The 18,600-nt window shown below is 55.8% G+C and overlaps 2 protein-coding genes across 5 annotated transcripts in view; one reads left to right on the top strand and one right to left on the bottom strand.

Moving 5' to 3' along the window:
• Window positions 1–105: 105 nt before the first annotated feature.
• NLRC3 (NLR family CARD domain containing 3) lies at window positions 106–17,831 on the bottom strand. Of its 2 annotated transcripts, XM_071815310.1 has the most exons (19): window positions 17,324–17,831; window positions 11,023–11,167; window positions 10,386–10,534; window positions 7,476–9,219; window positions 7,135–7,221; window positions 6,334–6,417; window positions 6,122–6,205; window positions 5,470–5,553; window positions 5,277–5,360; window positions 4,660–4,743; window positions 4,294–4,377; window positions 3,824–3,907; window positions 3,636–3,719; window positions 3,422–3,505; window positions 3,047–3,130; window positions 2,847–2,930; window positions 2,535–2,618; window positions 2,247–2,330; window positions 106–1,746 (listed from the first exon to the last, which is right to left on the bottom strand). In XM_071815310.1, exons 2-19 carry the CDS (start codon window positions 11,046–11,048, stop codon window positions 1,656–1,658), a joined length of 3,189 nt encoding a protein of 1,062 aa, XP_071671411.1. In that variant the 5' UTR covers window positions 11,049–11,167; window positions 17,324–17,831; the 3' UTR covers window positions 106–1,655. The 2 variants fall into 2 exon arrangements, with proteins under 2 accessions (XP_071671411.1, XP_071671412.1); XM_071815311.1 differs by lacking the exon at window positions 17,324–17,831 and having other exon boundaries at window positions 7,476–9,231; window positions 10,292–10,534; window positions 11,023–11,155.
• The window catches only part of NMRAL1 (NmrA like redox sensor 1), a 5,043-nt gene continuing 4,222 nt past the window's right edge, over window positions 17,780–18,600 (top strand). The window contains exons 1-2 of one of the 3 annotated variants that reach the window (XM_065850709.2): window positions 17,887–17,987; window positions 18,178–18,243. In XM_065850709.2, coding sequence (XP_065706781.2) covers window positions 18,204–18,243 — 40 coding nt within the window. In that variant the 5' untranslated portion in view covers window positions 17,887–17,987; window positions 18,178–18,203. The other 2 variants (XM_071815313.1, XM_071815312.1) reach the window with 2 other exon arrangements.

Raw genomic sequence — 18,600 nt, 5'->3', positions numbered from 1 at the left:
CTCCAGTGAGCATTGTGTGCTTGATTTCCCTGCATTTTGTTATGTCCAAACAGATTTTTTTTTTTGCTTAATAAAACTGGATGAAAAACTGCTCTGGGAATACACTTAAACAGATTTTAATTCTGGCTTTAATCTGTTTATCCTAAACATATCCTTTACTTAATCAAGGTCTTGCCTTCAGAAAGCTCAGCAGCAGTGGCAGTAAGGGAGTGGGAAACTGGTGAAGGGGTCCTCAAACACCACCCTCAGTGCAGCATCTCTTAGTATTTCAGCTGTGTCAGTGGGAATTGTTTTCACGCTTTGGTGTTCTGAGAGCAGTCGTGCAAGACAGCACTGTAACTAACGCCATAAGAAATGAGCCCTTTAATTATACTGGTACTTCTGGGGTGGACCAAGGTTCAGGCACTCAAATAGGCCAAAAGTTGCACTTTTGTTCAGCAAGTTACACTTTCACTGATGGCATCAGTCTGTTCAGGGGAACGCAAAAGCTGCACTTTGTCTAGTGTGCTGCCTCTTTCCTTTTAGCTCTGCTCTAGCGTCACAATTTGTCTTCATGGGACCAGAAATCAGTGCTTGATTACAAGAGTTCATTTTGGTGTGTGTTCATCAGGGCGGATGAGCCCAAGGTCACACAGATTGTCATGGATTACAACAGCAGGAGATGCAAGAAGTCCAACCTAAACTTGAGAGGCAGGACTTGGTGATAAGGCAGTCCTGCTGTGGCACCAGGATGCGTGCAGAGCTATTCCTCTTACATTCACCCTCCCACTCCTCCTCCTGTTATCCTGAGGGCTCTTTGTTTCCCAAGGTCTTTCTGGATGGTTCCACTCCAGTGCTGTGGGACGTCTGTCTCTTCCCAGAGGCTTTGACAGAGAACAGCCCTACCAAATGTTTCCGTTGGGCTCAGCCAGCACCAACCCGTTACCAAGGGCACGGCAAACAGCACAGGTTGCACTGCTCTGCAGTGCCCTGGTCCAGAGCAGCGCTCACATCTGAGCAAGGAAACCACAACTTCGTGGGATTTCCAGGGGATCCCGCAAGACCCAGCTGTGCGCAGCCAGGTGAGAAGGGGCTGCTGTGAATCCTACCCGTGTTTCACCTGCTTCTCCCAGGATCCTTGCCAGAACTAGAGAGAGATGAACAGGTGTGGGGAGCGGAGCCCTGCCTGGGGTGCTGCAGCATTTGCCTGCAGTGACACAGGCTGGGACGAGAGCAGAGAGTTATGGGGTGGTTGGGATGCACCCATCCAGGGCAGGGTCTGAGCACGGTGCTGTCACCCCGTGGAGATCACAGGAGGGGTCACTGCTGCTGGTGTGGCAGATAAGTCACCCACAAAAACACGAAGGACTGGTATGTTGGTTCTGGCCCCTCCTCCCTCCTTTTGCATTTCGCCCATTCCTTGAAGCTCACCCAGGGCCTGGATGAAGGGGGATGTGGTCACACATCCCTCAGCTTTCAATACTAGCGAGTCTCGACCTCCTGCACTGCTGATCTGGAGGCCCCAGGTCCTCCTGGGCCATGCTGGGGAGCTCAGGAGCTCACCTTGCCCAGCTCTTTCCCCCAGGATGGGTGGGTAGAGGGCTGAGCAGCTCCCTGCAGAGTCACCTTAGCCGAAGGGACCCACCAGGCTGTCTCCCCGCTGCAGCCAGGCACCCTCACACATCCACGACACAGTCGGGTGAGTTTGTCCGGATGGCGTCAGAGATCATCTTGGCTCCCGACTGGCCGATGCGGTTCCCCTGCAGGCTGGGAGCAAAGGGAAGAGGAGTTGAGGCTTGGACATGAGGCAGAGCAGGATCTTTGGTGGGTATAAGAGATGCTGCCCAGCTTTGCACCAGCATCGTCTGCACCCACCCCGTGCCATCCAGGACCTCTTGCAGGGACCTCGATCACAGGGGACTCTGGGTTTGAGAGCCCTGAGGCAGCCAGGCGAGAAGCTTAAGAAAGCCCCTGGGGAGCTGGAGAGGCTGAGCCAGCCCGTCCCCATGATGTTTTGGAGAGTATTTGGCTTTTGGGGTGGTTCTTTGCCCCAGAGGCATCCCCAGAGAGGAGCTGTGGGTTTTGGAGCTGTGCAGGGATGGTGGCTTCACACCGGGAGGAGCACAGGGTGCTCCTATCCCCAGCCCCACTGGGGAGGTCCCTTGACGGCAGCCAGGAGTGGGCAGTGCCAGTGGCAAGGAAGGTCCCTTGACGGCTCCTGTGGTCACCCTGTCCCTGCCTTGCCATCCAGCTCAGCAGCCACTTACTTCACATAGGTGAGGCCATGGTTGCCCTTCAGAGCGGTGGCGATGCAGATGGCTCCGTCCATGCCCAGGGAGTTTTCCTGCAGGCTGCAGAAGGTGGGAGGGTCAGAAAGCACTGGCCAAGGAGATGTGGCCACTAGGAGGGAACACATGGCATGGGCACTGGGGAAAGCCACCAGCCATGGGGTTTGCCGCACTGAGAACTGCTAGCCTGGCCATCCCCTCACTGCTCCTTCCAGGAAGGTCTGGAAAGGCTCTTCTTGGCTCCCACCCCAGGGAGCTGGTACTTACTTGAGCCGGCGGAGGCTGCGGTTCACCTTCAGTGCGTTGGCCATCGCCTTGGCCCCCACCACGCCAATGGAGTTGCCCCGCAAGCTGCAAAGGAAGGCAGGTGGTGAAGAAGGACAGCCTGGGATGGCCCAGTGGTGGCCATGAGCAAGAGGAGGAGGTGGGAGAGGTGGCCCCACACCAGCAAGTCAAAGGATAGGCAAGCCAGGTGTGGTAAGACACGACACAGGAGTGGTGCTAAGGACCAGGGTCTCGGACACCCCTAGGGAGCAGTGTCACAGACATGGAGACTTGGTGGCCCCACCAAACACTTACTCCAGGATCTGTAGGCTCTTGTTGACCATCAAGGCTTCTGCCAGGGCTTGGGCACCAGTTGCACCAACTGAAGCAACCTGCAGGCTGCAAGAGAACAAGGGTCCTTCAGCACACGTCATGAGGTAGCCATGGTGCACTAATTAGACAAGCTAATTAGACAGGCTGCAATGCCAGGGCCATGCGGCAGCCTGGATACTCACTGGAGATCTGACAGGGTTGTGTTGACCTTCAGCGCGGTGGAGAGGGCAGCCATCCCCTCGTCTCCGATGGCGTTCTCCTGCAAGCTGAGACATGCAAGTGCTGTGTCTGCCCACGACCCGGGCACCCAGGGCAGGGGGACTGGCAGCGAGCTCAGTGTGCTGGGCTTCCCCAAATGGTTTGGGCATCCCCAGAGCACCATGTGCCTCCAGCATCCCCAGCCAGGGACATGTGATGGGGACACAGGATGGACAGGAGCGCATGGAGGAGGCAGCAGGCAAAGCTGCCTCTCCTGGAGCAGCGTGAGGGCACAGTCCTGGGACACGTCCCAATAGGAAGACGCTGCCCAGGACCTTCCTGCCCATGTCCCCACTTACTCGAGGGTGGCCAGGCTGCTGTTGGACTGTAGTGCTTGTGCCAGGGCTGCGGCAGCTTTTGCCTGGATGAAGTTCCACTGCAAGCTGCAAACAGGAAAGAACAGGAGGTGACATCCAGTGCTGAGAATATGCCCTGATTCCTGCAGGATCGGTGTCCCCACCTCACATCCATGCAAGGGGCTTCAAAACCATCCAGGTCCAAGGGGAAACTCACTGGAGGGACGTGAGCGCCTGGTTCTCTTTCATCGCTAAAGCGATGGCCTTGCCGCCTTCGTCATACAGCAGGTTCGCCGCTAAGCTAGAGGTAGGGGACAGAGCACACAAGTCACACACACAGAGTTTGGGACAACTCCAGCAACACTGCAGCAGTGTGGGTGCCCTCCTGGGGCCCATGGGACTTACTCCAGCTTCCTGAGGGTGCTGTTGGTGCGCAGGGCATGGGCGATGGCAGGGCCCCCCTCCTTGCTGATGGAGTTCTCCCGCAGGCTGGGGAAAGACACAGGGCTGGAGAGGACATCAGCTGCACCCCCACGGCCCCCAGTCTGAGGCTGAGACCATTTATTGCAACAGGCAGTCTGTCTGACTTGCATCCCCACCAGCATCTGCATCTCCATTCCCTGGGCACCATACAGCTGTGAGCATCAATGTCCCAGCCTCCCATCCCTGCTGCCATCCTTGCATTGCCAGACATGGCTGAAGCAATTATGTCCCAAGGGGACAGTGGAGAGAAGATGCTCACAGCCAGAGGAGGGACAGAGGCTGCTTTCAGCATCCCAGAGCACTTGTGGAGACAACCGGGCACAATGAAGTTCTCACATCCCGTGTCCTGGCAGCAGCTTTTGGCCAGGGTGGCTGGAGGGACCGTCACTTACTTGAGGCTGATGAGTCCCTTGTTGGCGCAGAGAGCCAGCGTCAGTGCCGTGACCCCAGCGCTGCTGATGGAGTTGCTCTGGAGACTGAGACAAACAGGGAAGATGTGAGGACGGGCCAGTCTTTGCACTGAGGGGTTGTGTTTGGGGTGAAAAGTGCTCATTTGCCCATTTCACTGAGAAACAGGCATCTCTCAGCCACAGGAGCTGAGGGGAGCCAACACTAAAGGACCAACTTTGGGAGCAACCAAGCCAGGATCAGCATCTCCTGCTCACCACAGCAGCACCGGCCCCATCGAGCGGAGGTGACAGGGTTTGCCGGCACTTTGGGGCAGCCATGTCCCTGGCAGGTGTGGAGGAGGGACTCACTCGAGGCTTTGCAGACTGTGGTTCACCTTCAGAGCTTCGGCCAAGGCCACCGAGCCATTGTCTCCTACTGAGTTGCTGGAGAGTCTAAGACACAAGAAGAAGAACTGGCATTACTGAGATCTGCTGACCTAGTTGAAGACATTCCTGCTCACTGCAGGGGGTTGGACTAGATGAGCTTTGAAGGTCCCTTCCAACCCAAACCAGTCTGTGATTCTATGATCTCCCTCAGGCTCTTTCTGCTCCAGCAGTGAGCATGAGCTTGCTGCAGTCTCATTCCAAGCTACGAACACCTCTGCTCTTGTATGTTGGTTTTGAGCTGAAATAGCTTTTAACTGATGCACAGGGCCTGGAGACCTGCTGCTTGCCTCTGCTGGAGGGAAGGCCTGGCCTCTCCATTCTTTATGTGGCTCCCTGCATCCCTGGAGGTGTGGAGAGCATCTCCACAGGGTGGCTCCGAGAGCAGCGCTGAGGTCCTCGCCCCCTCCACCCAAGCCAACCCCCGGAGCAAAGCTGGCAGAGCCCATCCTGCCTGCTCATGGCCCAGCCCCCGCCCATTGCTCCTGCCCGCAGATCCCAGGCACTGGTGTCACTGTCCCTCTGCCTCGTGCTGCTCTTACGTCAGCTCCTTCAGGCTGCAGTTCTGCTTCAGCGCCTCAGCGATTTTCCTGGCACCGTGGGCTCCGATGGCGTTCTTCTGCAGGCTGCAAAGGTGAGAAAGGCACCTGTGAATGCCAGGTGCCACATCCCTGTCAGTGGCACCTCAGTCTGCTGGGTGGCTCGGAGGGGGGACAACAGGTTCTGGTCACTTACTGCAGGGTTGTCAGCCTGTGGTTGGTCAACAGGGCCTCAGCCAGGAAGGTGGCACCATCCTCCTTGATGACGTTGTGCTGCAGGCTGCAAGGAGAGAGGAACAGAGCTGTACGTGGCAGTCACCACAGTGCAACAAGGGGCCATGCAGGGTGGTGGTCACCTGCCCGGGCATTTGATTGTCCCCATCTCTGGTGTGAGAAGGGCGTCCAGACCCTGAGCATCCTTGTCTGGATGGCCTCCCTCCCTCTTCTCCCACGGGAGAGGCCTGCTCCTGTGCACCAGCACCCTGTGAGCTCCTGCCTGGGGCATGGACCTGGACCTGGACCTGGACCTGGACCTGGACCTGGACCTGGACCTGGACCTGGACCTCAACCTCAACCTCAACCTCAACATCAACCTCAACCTCAACATCAACCCACAGAAGCTGAGAGACAGGAGAGTCCCAACATCTCTGGCCCAGAGCTGCCCTGGTCACCAGGTGTCTGCCAGTTGCACTCCCACATCCTGCCAGCACAACCAAACCAGGTTGTGCCCAGGGTGTCCCCACCTGGTGGCCCTTAAGGTGGGGAAAACCTCGATGGGACAGGAGAGGGCTGGAGGGGACTTGTCCTGGGGATCTGCTTCCAGAGGTGCTGCAGAAGCCAGGACTTACTTCAGGGAGAGCAGGACTTGATTCTTTTTCAGCGCATCAGCCAGAGCTTTTGCTCCAGTGGGGCCAATGGAGTTGCTCCGCAGGCTGGGGTGAGATGGGCAGAAAAGCCAAGGTTAGCAAAGCATAACTTTGATCTGGCTCCGCTGCTGCACGGGAATGGTTCCTGGGGGGAACACGTGCGTGGCAGGAGCTGGTGAAAGGGGGACACTTACTCCAGCACCGTCAGGCTCCTGTTCACCATCAACGACCTGGCCAGCGCTTTGGCTCCTTTATTGCTGATCTGATTTTCTGCCAAGCTGCCCAGAAAAAAGAAAAATCATGTGTTTTTCAGGGGGAGAAAGAGGCTTTTGTGTAGGCTGCATCCAGGATGGCTGAACAGAGGAAAGCCATGGGGAGTGTTTGGTTTGAGGTACAACCCCACAAAGTGGTGGATGCTCCAAGATCTGCTCTCCTGGGGTGGACACCAGGCAGGGGACTGCAAGGTCAGGGTGCAAGGGGAGTTTCTAGATTTAAAATTCATTTGTGTCGTGAAAAGGGAGCTTATGTGGCCGCATGGGGGATTCCATGTGCAGCCACAAAGGGCAGGAAGGTGGGGAAAGTGGGGACCCATCTGTCTGGGCTGAGGCATCTGCTTGTACGTGGGTCAGGGACCTGTCCCCTCTATATGTCAGATGCTCCGTGTGGAGCCTTGGGTGTCCAGCAAACAGCCATCACCTTGGGAAGCACTTCGTCAGGATAATCCATGGATTTCTACACAAAGTTTTAGGAGTAGTGAGGAGGCAGCAGTCCCAGGAAGGCTGGACAAGACAGCCTGCCCAGCCACTGTGGGAACACAGCGGGTAAGGTCACCGTGCCTGGGTGCAGGAGATCGTGTGGGGCTGTCCTTGTCACTAAGCACCCTGGGGAGCCAGTGGGACAGAGGTTCCCAGAGGACCGTCACCCTGGATTTGAAGTGCCCCCAGCTCCACTCCACACCCCCAGGAACAGCCCATCTGCCCTGGGCCAGGTCCTACCTGAGCTTCTGGATCTGGCAGTCCTTCACGCTCAGCATGCTGCCCAGCAGCTCCATCACGTTGTCCTTGAACTGATTATTGTCCAGCCTGGAGTAGATACAAGAGCAAAAGCAAGCATTTGGATAACAAAGTGGAGAAAGAATCACCCTCCCAGGACATCTGCCCATCACAGGTGGAAAAACTCAAGCAGAGATGCAGAGCTGACCCACTGCCATCCCCAGGGCAGCTCTCTGCTGATGGACAAGGATGGTGGACCCATGTCTCCAATTGACACCTGGGATTTTGAGTCACAGCCTGGCGTCCCTGCTTGCTTCTCCCAGTGCAATCCGACCAGGGCTCACCTGAGGTTCTGGCAGAAGAGGAGCTGGGGGAGCAGGCTCTTACAGACGTTGTAGGTGAGGCAGCTGGAGAGGTTCGTCTCCTCCACACAGACATCAGAGACCTGCAGGAGATAAGCCAGGGCAGAGCAGTTCATAGGGGTGAGCATCCCAGCCAGGCTCTCATTCTTCATTGCTTCTTCCACAGCCTTAGCGATCTCCATGTGCTGAATTTCATAGAGGCAGTGCATGGTGTTCACCGTCCGCAAGGAGATGACATAGTTGGTGTTCAGGCAGCCCTGGAGGAAGCTGATCGCTTGGTTCCTGAAGCTGTTGTGCTCGTCCTTCACCAACAGCCACCCAGAGAGCAGCTTGTTCACCTGCGGGGAGAGGAGCCCAGAGAGAAAACGCACAAAGACGTCCAGTTGCCTGTCCTCTGCCTGCAGTGACCTCTGAACAGCGCTCTTGAAGTGGTTGAGGAACCCCAACTTGGGCCAGGACATCCCGCTCTCAGTGAAGAGGTCAAATATTGCCCGCTTGGCAGCCGTGTAATAATAAATAGCCGCTAGAAACTCCTGTATGGTTAAGTGGGAGAAGCAGTAGGCTGTGAAGGACGGCGTCTCTTCTTTGAGCAGGAGGCGACTGCATAAGCTGCTCTGCAGCAAGACAAGGTCAATGCCGTACGCCTTCATGTCCTGCTCGTAAAACACGTATTTCTTTCTGAGCAGCCCATAGAAGGCCAGTCTGCCCAGGCTGCTCACTATCTTCTTGCTGTTGTTCACAGCCTGCTCGATCCTGAGCGTTTCCCTTGGCTTTTCTGGCCAGTCGCTGCTCAGAGCCATTTTAAAATAATAGGAGTAGATTTCTGATAGGGTCCTGGGGACAACAGTTGTTTCTTGGGATTGATTGGTGCTATTTTTCAGGTAATAACCAATTGAGGAGCCATAAATCCAGCAAAAGGCAGGAACAGTGCACAGGATGTGTAATGACCTGTTAGCCCTGATATGATGCAGGACTTGGCTGGACAGGTCTCTGTTGTCAAGGAACATCTGGTCCAAGAAGTCCTTCATCTCTGCTGCTTGAAAACCTCGTATTTCTGTCATCCGGTCAACAAGCCCACCGGGGATTTGGCTGGCTGCTGTTGGCCGCGACGTGACCCAGACAGAAGCCTCCTGCAGCAGGTTGCCACGTATAATGTTGGTGATCAGGTTGTCCACTTGGATCTCCTTTTTGGGGTCAGTGCATACTACTGTGTTGGAAAAATCCAAAGGCGTTTTGAACTCATCCAAGCCGTCAAGGATCAGGAGGGTCCTGGCAGCTCCTGCCGAGATGCAGTTTGGCTCAGCAATGTGAGGAAAGGCCAAGCAGATGAGCCTCTCAGCAGAGAGCTTCTCATAGGTGTTGAGCTCCCGAAAGGTGAGGGGCAGCACAAAGATGATGTCCCTGTTGATCTCCCCTTTTGCCCAGGTATAGACAAACAGCTTCACAAGTGTGCTTTTGCCAATCCCGGCCACTCCAATGGTGACAGAGATCCGAGGTGGGATGCTGAGCTTAGAGAGAGGCAGGAAGAGCTTCTCCAGAGAGATGCTCTTAGATACACTTTGTAAGCCTTTGGTAGCTTCAATCTGCAGGATGTCATGCTCCTTCTGCTGGATATCGGTCAAGCCTTCCACCAGCAGCAGGTTCGTGAGTCGCTGGAGGGGACCCGTGTCCAAGCCATTCCCATAGTAGCTTTGGAGGCTCTCCAGGTGCTTCTGCACCACGGGTTCTGCACAGAGAGAAATTAAAGCAGAGGTGAGGAGGAGGATGGTAACTATAAATGCAAATGAGAGATGCTGCCTCACTTTCCTGCCAAGCCCATGCACAGAGGGCAGGAAAGTGTGTGCCAGGGCCTGAAAGGCACTGAGGCTTAAATAGCTCTGATCAGCCTCACCCTTCGGTCCAAGAGCCCATTTAAGCTCAGCCCTGGCACTTCAGCCCCTGCCTAAGCTTTGTTGTAGGAGTACTTATCTACAGCACCATCATGCCTCTGCCTGCTATGGACCCTGTTCATCTGGACCTTGATCTCAGACCCCATCGCTCTGCACTTGCCGAGTGACCACTGAACTCTGAACCTGGTTGCCTTCACTGGGCCTGATCCTGACCTGCAGACTGACCTCCTGGCTTGACCTCGGCCTTGCCTCATTGCCGTGGATTCATGTGATGAGTTGGACTCTTGGTTGAACCTGGTGACCATCTCTGGACCTGCCCAACTCACCTGGCTCAGGTACCATGACCCTGGTACAGCATATTAAACCCTCCAGCAAAGGCTGAACAAGCAGGGGATGGTGCTGTGAGAGATTCAGAACAGACACCAGCCAAGGTTGGAGCCCTCCAACCAGGAAGGAAACCAGGGAAACCTCTCCTGGCAAGAGGGTTGCAAGGAGAGCCTGAACTTGGGGAAGCCACTGATAGGTGGGGTCAGGGATGCCCAGCTGTCCTCCTCCTGCTGTCCCTCTGTTCCCAGCCCAGCTGCTGGGAGCGACTGGTGTGATCTGGACATTGAAGACATTAAAGACTCCTCAGGATGCCCAGAGAGATCTGCTAAGGGCAGTGAGGGGACTGGAGGAAGGTCCTTCAGACCTGTCAGAGAGCCCTTGTCACTCCCTGGCTGTGTCCTTCCCCAGTGGAGACCCTGAGATGGCACCGTCACCTGCAGAGACACTCCCATGGGAGCTGCCAACACTGCCCAGCTCTGCGCACACCTTGGGGTGCTCCAGCAAGCACCCACAGCCAGGACATGTGGCAGACACCCCTCCTTGGGTCCAAAGTAGACTGCCTACCATAGACAGTGATGTGAAGGTAGAGCTGGGAATTGGTGGTCTCAATGAACGTCTGCAGGGACTGGGAGGCGCAGCTGCCCTTGCCAGACAGGACATCTAACACCACCCTCACCTGCTCGGGCAGGGAGCTCGCCTCCTGCGCCCGGCCGGCCTCCTCCGCCGTGAGGAGGTCCAGTCTCCGCAGATAGCCGATGATCTCCTCCAGGAACTGTGGCGAGATGGACCTCACCAGCTGCTTGCGGTAGCAGTTGATCCAAGCCTCTGTGGGAGAGGAGAGCAGGAGAGTTGGGTCTGGAACAAGCACTGGGCACTTTGTTCGGGCGTGATGGGGAAAGGCAGAGTGGAGCACCCCGTCTGATTCTGAAGGTAGCAGGGGTCACTAAATCCCTTCAGAGTGACCTGCTCAAGTCCTCCTTGAGATTATGCCACCCCAAAACTGTGACAGGCTGTTTCATTAGGAGCTGCTTGGTCAAGGCAGAAGCTATTGAAATTGGAGTCAAAGAAAGCAAAGAACACAATCATGAAAATGACATTTCCTCCTGGAAACCAAGTCCATGCAGAGACAAAAGTCTAAGCAAAATAATTTCTCTTTGGAGACAGCCCTTCTCCCTGTGCCAGCACAGCGGTCCCCAGGCCCCTGGACTAGGAGCTGCCGTCAACCCTCACGCCTTGTTGGCCAACCTTGGTCCAGTTTTGAATCTGAAACTCCACCAACATGATGGATCTTCAGCTGCCCAACCACCACTCACCTTCCATCAGAGGCCTCCCGTGACATGGGTGATCCCTGGGTGAAGAGCGCTGTGTTGGCAGCAGCACAGCTGTCCCATGGACCACCCCGTGTCCCCACGGATGCTCACAGCACCAGCTGCGTTTCCTCAGCCTTTACCCACATTCCTGGTGGAAGAAGAGGAAAAACATCAGGAGCAACATGGGAGGGAGCCCACCTTGAGCTAACATGGTGCTGTGGTTGAGCCAAGGGTCCATTCCTCAGCTTTTGGCTGAGACCAGAGTCCCTGGCGCTGTGGACCTGGCAGTGGAAGAGCCAGGACCACCACGCTGCAGCACTTTTGCCCAGACCTGATGTGCTACAAACATGGTGCCTTCACCACCACCAATGCTGGAGTCTTTCTCAGGTAGAGTGATTGCATTAATTACCAGGACAATGCCCCTGTGTCACCCACAGGCCATGCACTGAGCACCTGAGTGCCACCACTGTCACTGGAGGGACAGCAGGACCATGAACTGCTTGTGCATTTTTCTTCTCTGTGTTGTGGAGGAAGTTGTGTGGCAGCAGGCAGAGCAGTGAAGAGACGTTTCAGTTTCGAACCCCACCACCAGCATGCAGAGGCTCTGTCAGGGCTTGCTGAGCGTGGCCAACACCACATCCTGTTGCAGAGCTCCACTTTCAGCGACAATGGTGAATCATGGCCTGGGGAAGGAGCATCTACCTGCTCTTTCCCCCCGGCTGCTGCCAAACCATGCGGAGGGTTTGGTGTTATATTTTTAAGAAGTGTGTCCGCTCACTGAGTCCAATTGTTTCGTGAGCTGAGGTGGAGAGGGAAATGCCACGGTCCCTCCACGCCCCCCCCAGCAGTGACGGTGACCCCGCAGCCAAGCACTTTTCTCCATACAGGGAGCAGCAGGGCTGCGGCAGCAGCTTGCCTTGCTCTTCACCCCGCTGGCAGTGGCTTGGTGAATTAAGATATAATAAATTAAAGGAGCCCAGTGAGCAATTCACAGTGAAATTTTCACCCTTTGATGTCTTCTTGTTGCTAACTGGCCTGGAAAGTTCAATTAAGCCTTTGCACACAGCAGTCCCCACATTTCTCATCTTTGCTGTGCAACCATGAACACAGCCAAAATGCACGGGGGTTGTGCTGCTTGCAGCGTTGTTCCCCGCAGCTCTTCCTCTGCAACACGGCTGCTGAGAAAAAGCCCTTTGCTGTGACAAACCTGATCTAACACCAGAGATTATTTGGTGGTGTCCTCCAATTCTACTTCAAAATGTGCTCCCGCTGCTGGAAACCAGCAGCCGTGGGTCAGCTGGTTCAGAGGCATCTGACTGGGAGAATAAAGCAGAAGAAGACACAAAGCAGCAGAAGAAACAATGCAGCAGCTTTAATTTCTCCAGGAGAAAAGTTTCAGGTGCAGCTCTAGGACCACCCGGTGATGCTGGAAGCTGCAACCTAGAAGGGTGAAGGGCATTATCTACTCTTACATGAGCTATCTAAAGGGTAGAGGCCACTCAAAGCCAATCTCTATAACCCTTACAGAGATCCAAAGTGTTCCCAGGATGCGACCAAGCCCACCCCAAGCTGCTGGGACAAGTCCCACCACACCTGTTAGCAGAGGGTCATGCCCAAAACTCATCAGTGTCTGGGAGCCACAGACGCTGTGCTAGAAGATCCTTGACCAGGAGCACAGACACCCTCTGCCAAATAGCCACTGCGATTTTCATCACCATGCGTCCTGCTCCAAGATCCAAATTGCCTGATATCAACCCTGGAAAACATGGATCTTGACACAGGTGTTTCTGCTCATCTCTGGCTCTAATTACATATATGCACTGTCGCTCCTAGAAATCCAACAGGGACCAAAGGAAGCTTGCCAGGGGATCTGAGATGAAGGGACAGTCCCAGGATGGCCACAGCACGAAGATGGCTAGAGATAGCTGATATTTACCACCTCTCTGCACAACCTGGCCTCTCCAATCTTCCTCCTTCTAGGAGGAGGCTTTGGTTTTCATATGGCAGCCGCTGCCCTCCAGACAGATCCATCGCCCTGTGCTTTGGGAAACTGCTGAGACGCAGGACCATCCCACACCAGGAGGCATTGCAGCCCCCGCCAGCAGCACCGGGACGGTGTTGGGCTGCAAAGCTCAGCAGGCGGAAATCTGTGGTTGCTGCCTCATGGGGGCTTGTAGGCAGATTCAGCAGCCACGCTGGTGGATGCTGGTTGGCACCTCGAGCAGGGCTCTCCTCGAGCAGAGCCTTGGGGACCTGACCTGCTGTGGTGTGCTGGGACAGGGCTGAAGGGCACCTGGTCTAGATGGGAATGCAAGTGCTGGGCAAGAGCTCCTGGATGGCTGCAGGGACACATGTAGGGAAAACATCAGAAAATGGGCTGATCTGCAGTGTTTAGGTACGTTTAAAGCTTCTTATAGGAACTACTAATTGCATCGTTATCCAGGCACCTGAAGGAGCAGCAAAATGCCAGCTCCAGCACAGCTCCCTGCCCCAAATGTGCAGGAACCCACAGCCCGGCCATTTCCTTCTCCCCGTCCCATCACTGTGGGGTTTGCAACACAGCCCATTCCTCAAAGGTGTCCAGTTTGGGGTGCTGTGTCTCAGTGCAGCTCAAACCCCCGCAGCACAGCACCCATCACCACTGCCCTCCCTCCCCAGACACGGGAACGGAGCGAAACCAGCCCTGCCAGACCTTCCCACCACATCCTGGCGCTGGGCTTCCTCCAGCAGATCTCAGGCTCCTTTACCAACACGCCCTTGGAGCTCTCAATTATCCACCCTGAACCGACCCTGTTTCAGAGGTCAGTGGGCTGCACACAAACATTTGCGAAGCCAACCCCTCCAGCCATTCCCCACCAACTGATGTGCTGAGCAGACCCTGAAGCCAGGACACAGGCTGCCACCTTTTGGCAAAACTGAAAAGGTTTCACGTTGTTAAATTATGTTAATTTAGCAAAGTGATGAAGTATCTTCTGCATGATAACGATTATGAAACTCGCAGATTTGCAGGTACCTCAGTTATCTAAGCTCACATATGATTTTTGGATGCAGTGTTTTGGTTTGGTTTTTTTTAGTCTGGATTGAATGCTAACAAAATTTATTGCAATTGCAGAGTGACTCCCTAGGCCAAGCCTAACTCCTACCAGACTTTGTTTTTTCCCAAAACCCCAACCAGAATAAGGGAGCCCAGGCTCAGCAGGAGTTAAATAGCAAGTCGTGGAGGCAAGGAGCCATGAAGGACCCCCAGGCTGAATGCCAGCAGTCCCAACAGCCATCTCACCAGGAAAAATCAAAGATCAATCTATGGGCAATTCCAAACAGCTAAAAATGAAGCTAATTTCAGAGAGACGGTCTCTTGCATGGTACTGCTACACCTTACAAGCTGCAAAACGAAAAACAATGCATTTACTGAGCTGATCATGGCGTCACAACACTTTACCACAAACATGCACTCGCTGACCAACACCAGCCCCATCCACTGGCCTCAGAGAGGATGCAGAGCTCTGGGATGCTGAACGTTACCCACCCCAGCACCCTGTCTGGGTTTGATGCCTGGTGTCAGTCCCAGCTTCCTGAGGTTGCAGAGCACCGCTCTGCAGCCGCAGATCTGGACTGCGAAAGGCCACTGCAAGTTCTCCAGAAATAAGCTGTCATGCATCCTCTGTGCCGAGCTCTGCCGGGCCTGCCCCGAATGTCTGGCCTCAGGTAACCCTTCCACACAGCGCCCACACCCCAGGCACTGGTGACATCTCACTGGGTGACAGCACCCAGGTGGTGCTCCAGCTGGTCCCATACCTGTAGAATACATAGTACTCCTAACGGCCTTAGAGTGCTTAATTAAGGATTAAGTGTAATGCATCAGTGCAGTCCAGTGTACCTCAGGCTCCCTGCACAAGCCAGTGTCTGGGCACATGACCACATATCCCTTGATGTGCTCCATTCCCTGCTCCTCTGGGTCCTCGAGGCCCTGCACCAGCACACCTGCTCCTGCCAGCACCGGTGCCATCCACGCCAGCCTGCTCTGCCAGGTGTTGCTGGCACTTGGTCACATCTTGCCTATCCCAGGGACCTCTGCCCAGCAGCTCCTGGCCCTTGACCCCGCGACTCCTTTTCACGTGGCTGTTACAGCAAGAGGTCTGCAGCAGCTCACCCCCCTGCGAGAGGCCTGAGCGACACCCCCCTTCTCCCCATACCCCTCCAAAGTAAAAGCAGCCCCCCCAAAACCTTACCTTGGCCTTGTGCCGCCCTCACCGGGTCTGCATGGTAGCAGGAGAGCAGAGAGGGCATCGCCATTGTAGCAGGAGGCTGCAGCCCGTCCGTGCCCCCACTCAGCCCTTTATCCCCAGAGCTTTGCTTCCTCCTCGCCTGGATGCTCAGGTTCGAGGTAGAAAATTGAAGCCCATCCAGTTGACAGCCCCTGCCCCTGGGGGACCCACAGAGGTGATGGGATCCAATGGTTGGGGTGATGATTTGGGCAGCACCTGGGGAAGGGGGGTCTGGATTCCCCAGACACCCAACACCACCGTTTCGAGCCTGGTGGCTTTTTCTGTCTTTCAATTTTCTCCTCACCTCTTCCTGCACTGTGGGTGTCACTCGATCTTCCTTCCTGTCAGCACAGGGCTGCCGCCTATGCAAATTGGTGTAAGTTATCTGCTGAAAAAACAGCAGCACACAGTAACCGCCTGTAGCCCATATGACACCCCGACAGCAGTGACATGGGGTCTGTCCCAGCAGGATGCATGATCCACAGCCATGACTGCTTTCTCCCAGGAGAACCACAAAACCAGGCTGACCCAGGTCCTAATTACACCAAATTCCCCTGAAGCAAAAGCACGAGCTCACCCCAGCCTGGAAGAGCTGAGGGGTTTTGCTATGTAGCCCCCTCACTACCCAGAAATGCTGGGGAGAACCCGTGGAAGAGGCTGATGCTACAGCAGCTCTGCCCTTTGCTGGGCCATGCACGGAAACATTTCCATAAGTAAATTCAGGTTGTATCTCAAAGGAGCAGCATAAGGGAGCAAGAATAAACTCTCCTTCCTCCAAAGCCATTTTTCTGTAAGTTCTGAATGTTTTCTCGAATTATGAGTTTTTCTCTAAGGAGGTGTATTATGTGGCACCAGGAAACGTTGCATCTGCACCCAAGGAGTCAGAGCCACTGGTAGCAGTGGGACCATCAGGATCTCCTTTCCCCAGCTCTGCTCAGGCAAGGGAGGTTGATCATTATTTTGCATTTTGGTTCTACAAAATCCTTAATTTGTAAATCCTCTTAACAGGTTTTACTGGCAGTTAGGTAAATCCATTCTGAGATGCTGGGCAGAGAGGTCCCCAGAAGGCAGGTGGGCAAGCTGGCACAGCAGCACTGAGACAAACAATTTGGCTTTCCACGAGTCTCAGGGCAGAGTGGCAGAGCTCAGGAAGGGGGAAAGTGCAGCTCATGAAAATAACAGGATAATTCCATGCCACGGTGGAGTTTCCTCCCATCCTGGTCTATGCCAAATGGCTCATTTTTTGAGTCAAAAGCTCCTGCTGCTGGGGTGGTTTGGGAGAGGTCAGAGTGAGCAGAGCTCAGTGATGAAAACAGATGAAAATAGCACATTCTGTTAGAGGACTTGCCCTAGTGGGGTCCTCGAGCTGGTAGCTCTAATGAAGCTCTATCTGAATCGATAATTACACATCTTTCCCTCTGCTATGTCTGGCTGCCAGGTGTTCGACGACTGATGGTGGAGATGATGGTGGAGATGATGGTGGAGATGATGGTGGAGATGATGGTGGAGATGATGGTGGAGATGATGGTGGCTGATGTAGCTCTCATGGTGGAGAGCTGGTTGGGGATGGGATGTGCTCACAGCCAGATCATCTGCATGTGGAGAACCATGTTTGGGAAGGAGAGGTGTGGGCAAGCAGGAGTTTGGACCTTCAGCCACCGCTCTGGACTGCTGGTCTCCCAGAGATTGCTCTCTGCTGGTCCTAGGGCTACCCCTGGTAAAAGGATAAAACCTTTCCTCTCCCCAGTGTTAGGTCTGTTGGTGATTTCCAACCCAGTCAGAAGGCTGGTTTCAAGAGGAGATGGCATCTGGGAAGTCCCATCAGCTGTCACCTTTCCAATAAGCTGTAGCTAAACATCCCTCACAGAAAAAAATGACTGCAGAAGCCCCCGCTGGGGTTGTACCTTCTGCTTTCACAATTATTCATTTGTGTTAATTAATGCATCTGAATTATTTATTAGCAACTGTATATAACACATCCCTCGTGTATTTTCTGGGCTGTTTACTCAATTCAAACCCACATTTCCCAACATACTTACCGAGTTTAACCTCCTGAGTTCCCAGCAGCACGAGTCTGACACGTCCGTCAGCGAGCAGTCTCTGCTTGGTGTCCCTAACCGGCCCGGTGAAGCTGGTGAGGTGACACAGAACCCGCGGGGGTGGTTGGAAAAGCCCCAGAGGTGTCTCTGCTTATTTTGACTCCCCCAGGTTGCCCGGCAAAGGGGTGATCATGGACCCTTTCCCCGACCAGGAGTCATTTGTGTGGGGATAACGAACCGTCCCATCTCCAGGGGGATGCTCTTGGGAACAGCCGCGGAGTCGTGCAAAACGCGTTACCGGAGGACCCGCAACCCCCCTGCTTTACAGCGCGGGGTCCACAAGCCTCGGGACGACCCCGGGTCCCCGGGGTGGAAGCGGTACAACCCCTGACGACCTCCCGGGCGGTCACACAGCTGCTCTCGGGTTCAGAGCGGACAGCGGCTGAGGACGAAGCGGCGCTCGGCCGACGGATGCGCCGCTGTCCCGGGCGCGGCTCCGGCGCGACCCGCGGGCTGCACACGGCCACGTGCGCCGCTGCGCGGTGGGGCCTGGGAACGGGATGGACCGGTGAGGCCCCGCCCAGAGGGGCCGGGTCGAGGCGAACGAAGCCGAACGAAGCCGAACAGAAGCGGGTCGAGCCGAGCGTAGCCGATTCGAACCGAGGTGAGGAGACGAGCGACGCCGCTCGTCTCTGTGAGTGGATGCGGCTCCGTGTCTCCCGGGCCCGGCGATGGGCCGAGCCCGCAGACGGGCCTCCCTCCTTCCCGGCTCGAGCGGGGCCGGGCCGGGGGCTGAGCCACGGCCTTGCCGGGCCCGCACGGCGGTGTGACCGCTCTGCTTCTCGCCCTGGCAGAGCCCCGGGACCGCCCGCGTTGCCTCATGGCCGGGAAGAAACTGATCGTGGTGTTCGGGGCGACCGGTGAGTGCTCGGGGAAAGGCTCGGCCCCTGCCCGGGGTGCTGCCGCTGCTCCGAGAGCCCCGGGGTGCCGGGCTCTGGGGTGCCGGGCTGTGGCCAGGCCGTGGGGGGCGAGGCTGGGCCGTGCCAGGGCCCTGCGGCTGCCGCGGGGGGCACAGGGGCTGTGGGTCCCCCAGCAGAGCGCAGGGTCAGCGAGAGCGTCCGGAACACCCGGGTTCGGGGCCCGCGGATGTTCAGGGGGCCTGGAAACCGCCGGCCCGGCTGGAGCAGCAGGCGGGGGGTCCGGTAGGAGGGCGGGTTGGAGGGACTTTGGGTCCGCGTGTCGCAGGGAGCGTGGCGGTGAGCGGGTCCATCTCACAG

This window comes from Patagioenas fasciata, chromosome 15 (genome assembly GCF_037038585.1).
Source record: "Patagioenas fasciata isolate bPatFas1 chromosome 15, bPatFas1.hap1, whole genome shotgun sequence".
Taxonomy (NCBI): Eukaryota; Metazoa; Chordata; class Aves; order Columbiformes; family Columbidae; genus Patagioenas; species Patagioenas fasciata.
The sequence above is the reverse complement of the archived record's forward strand: the minus strand, read 5'-3'. Positions and strand labels throughout refer to the sequence as shown.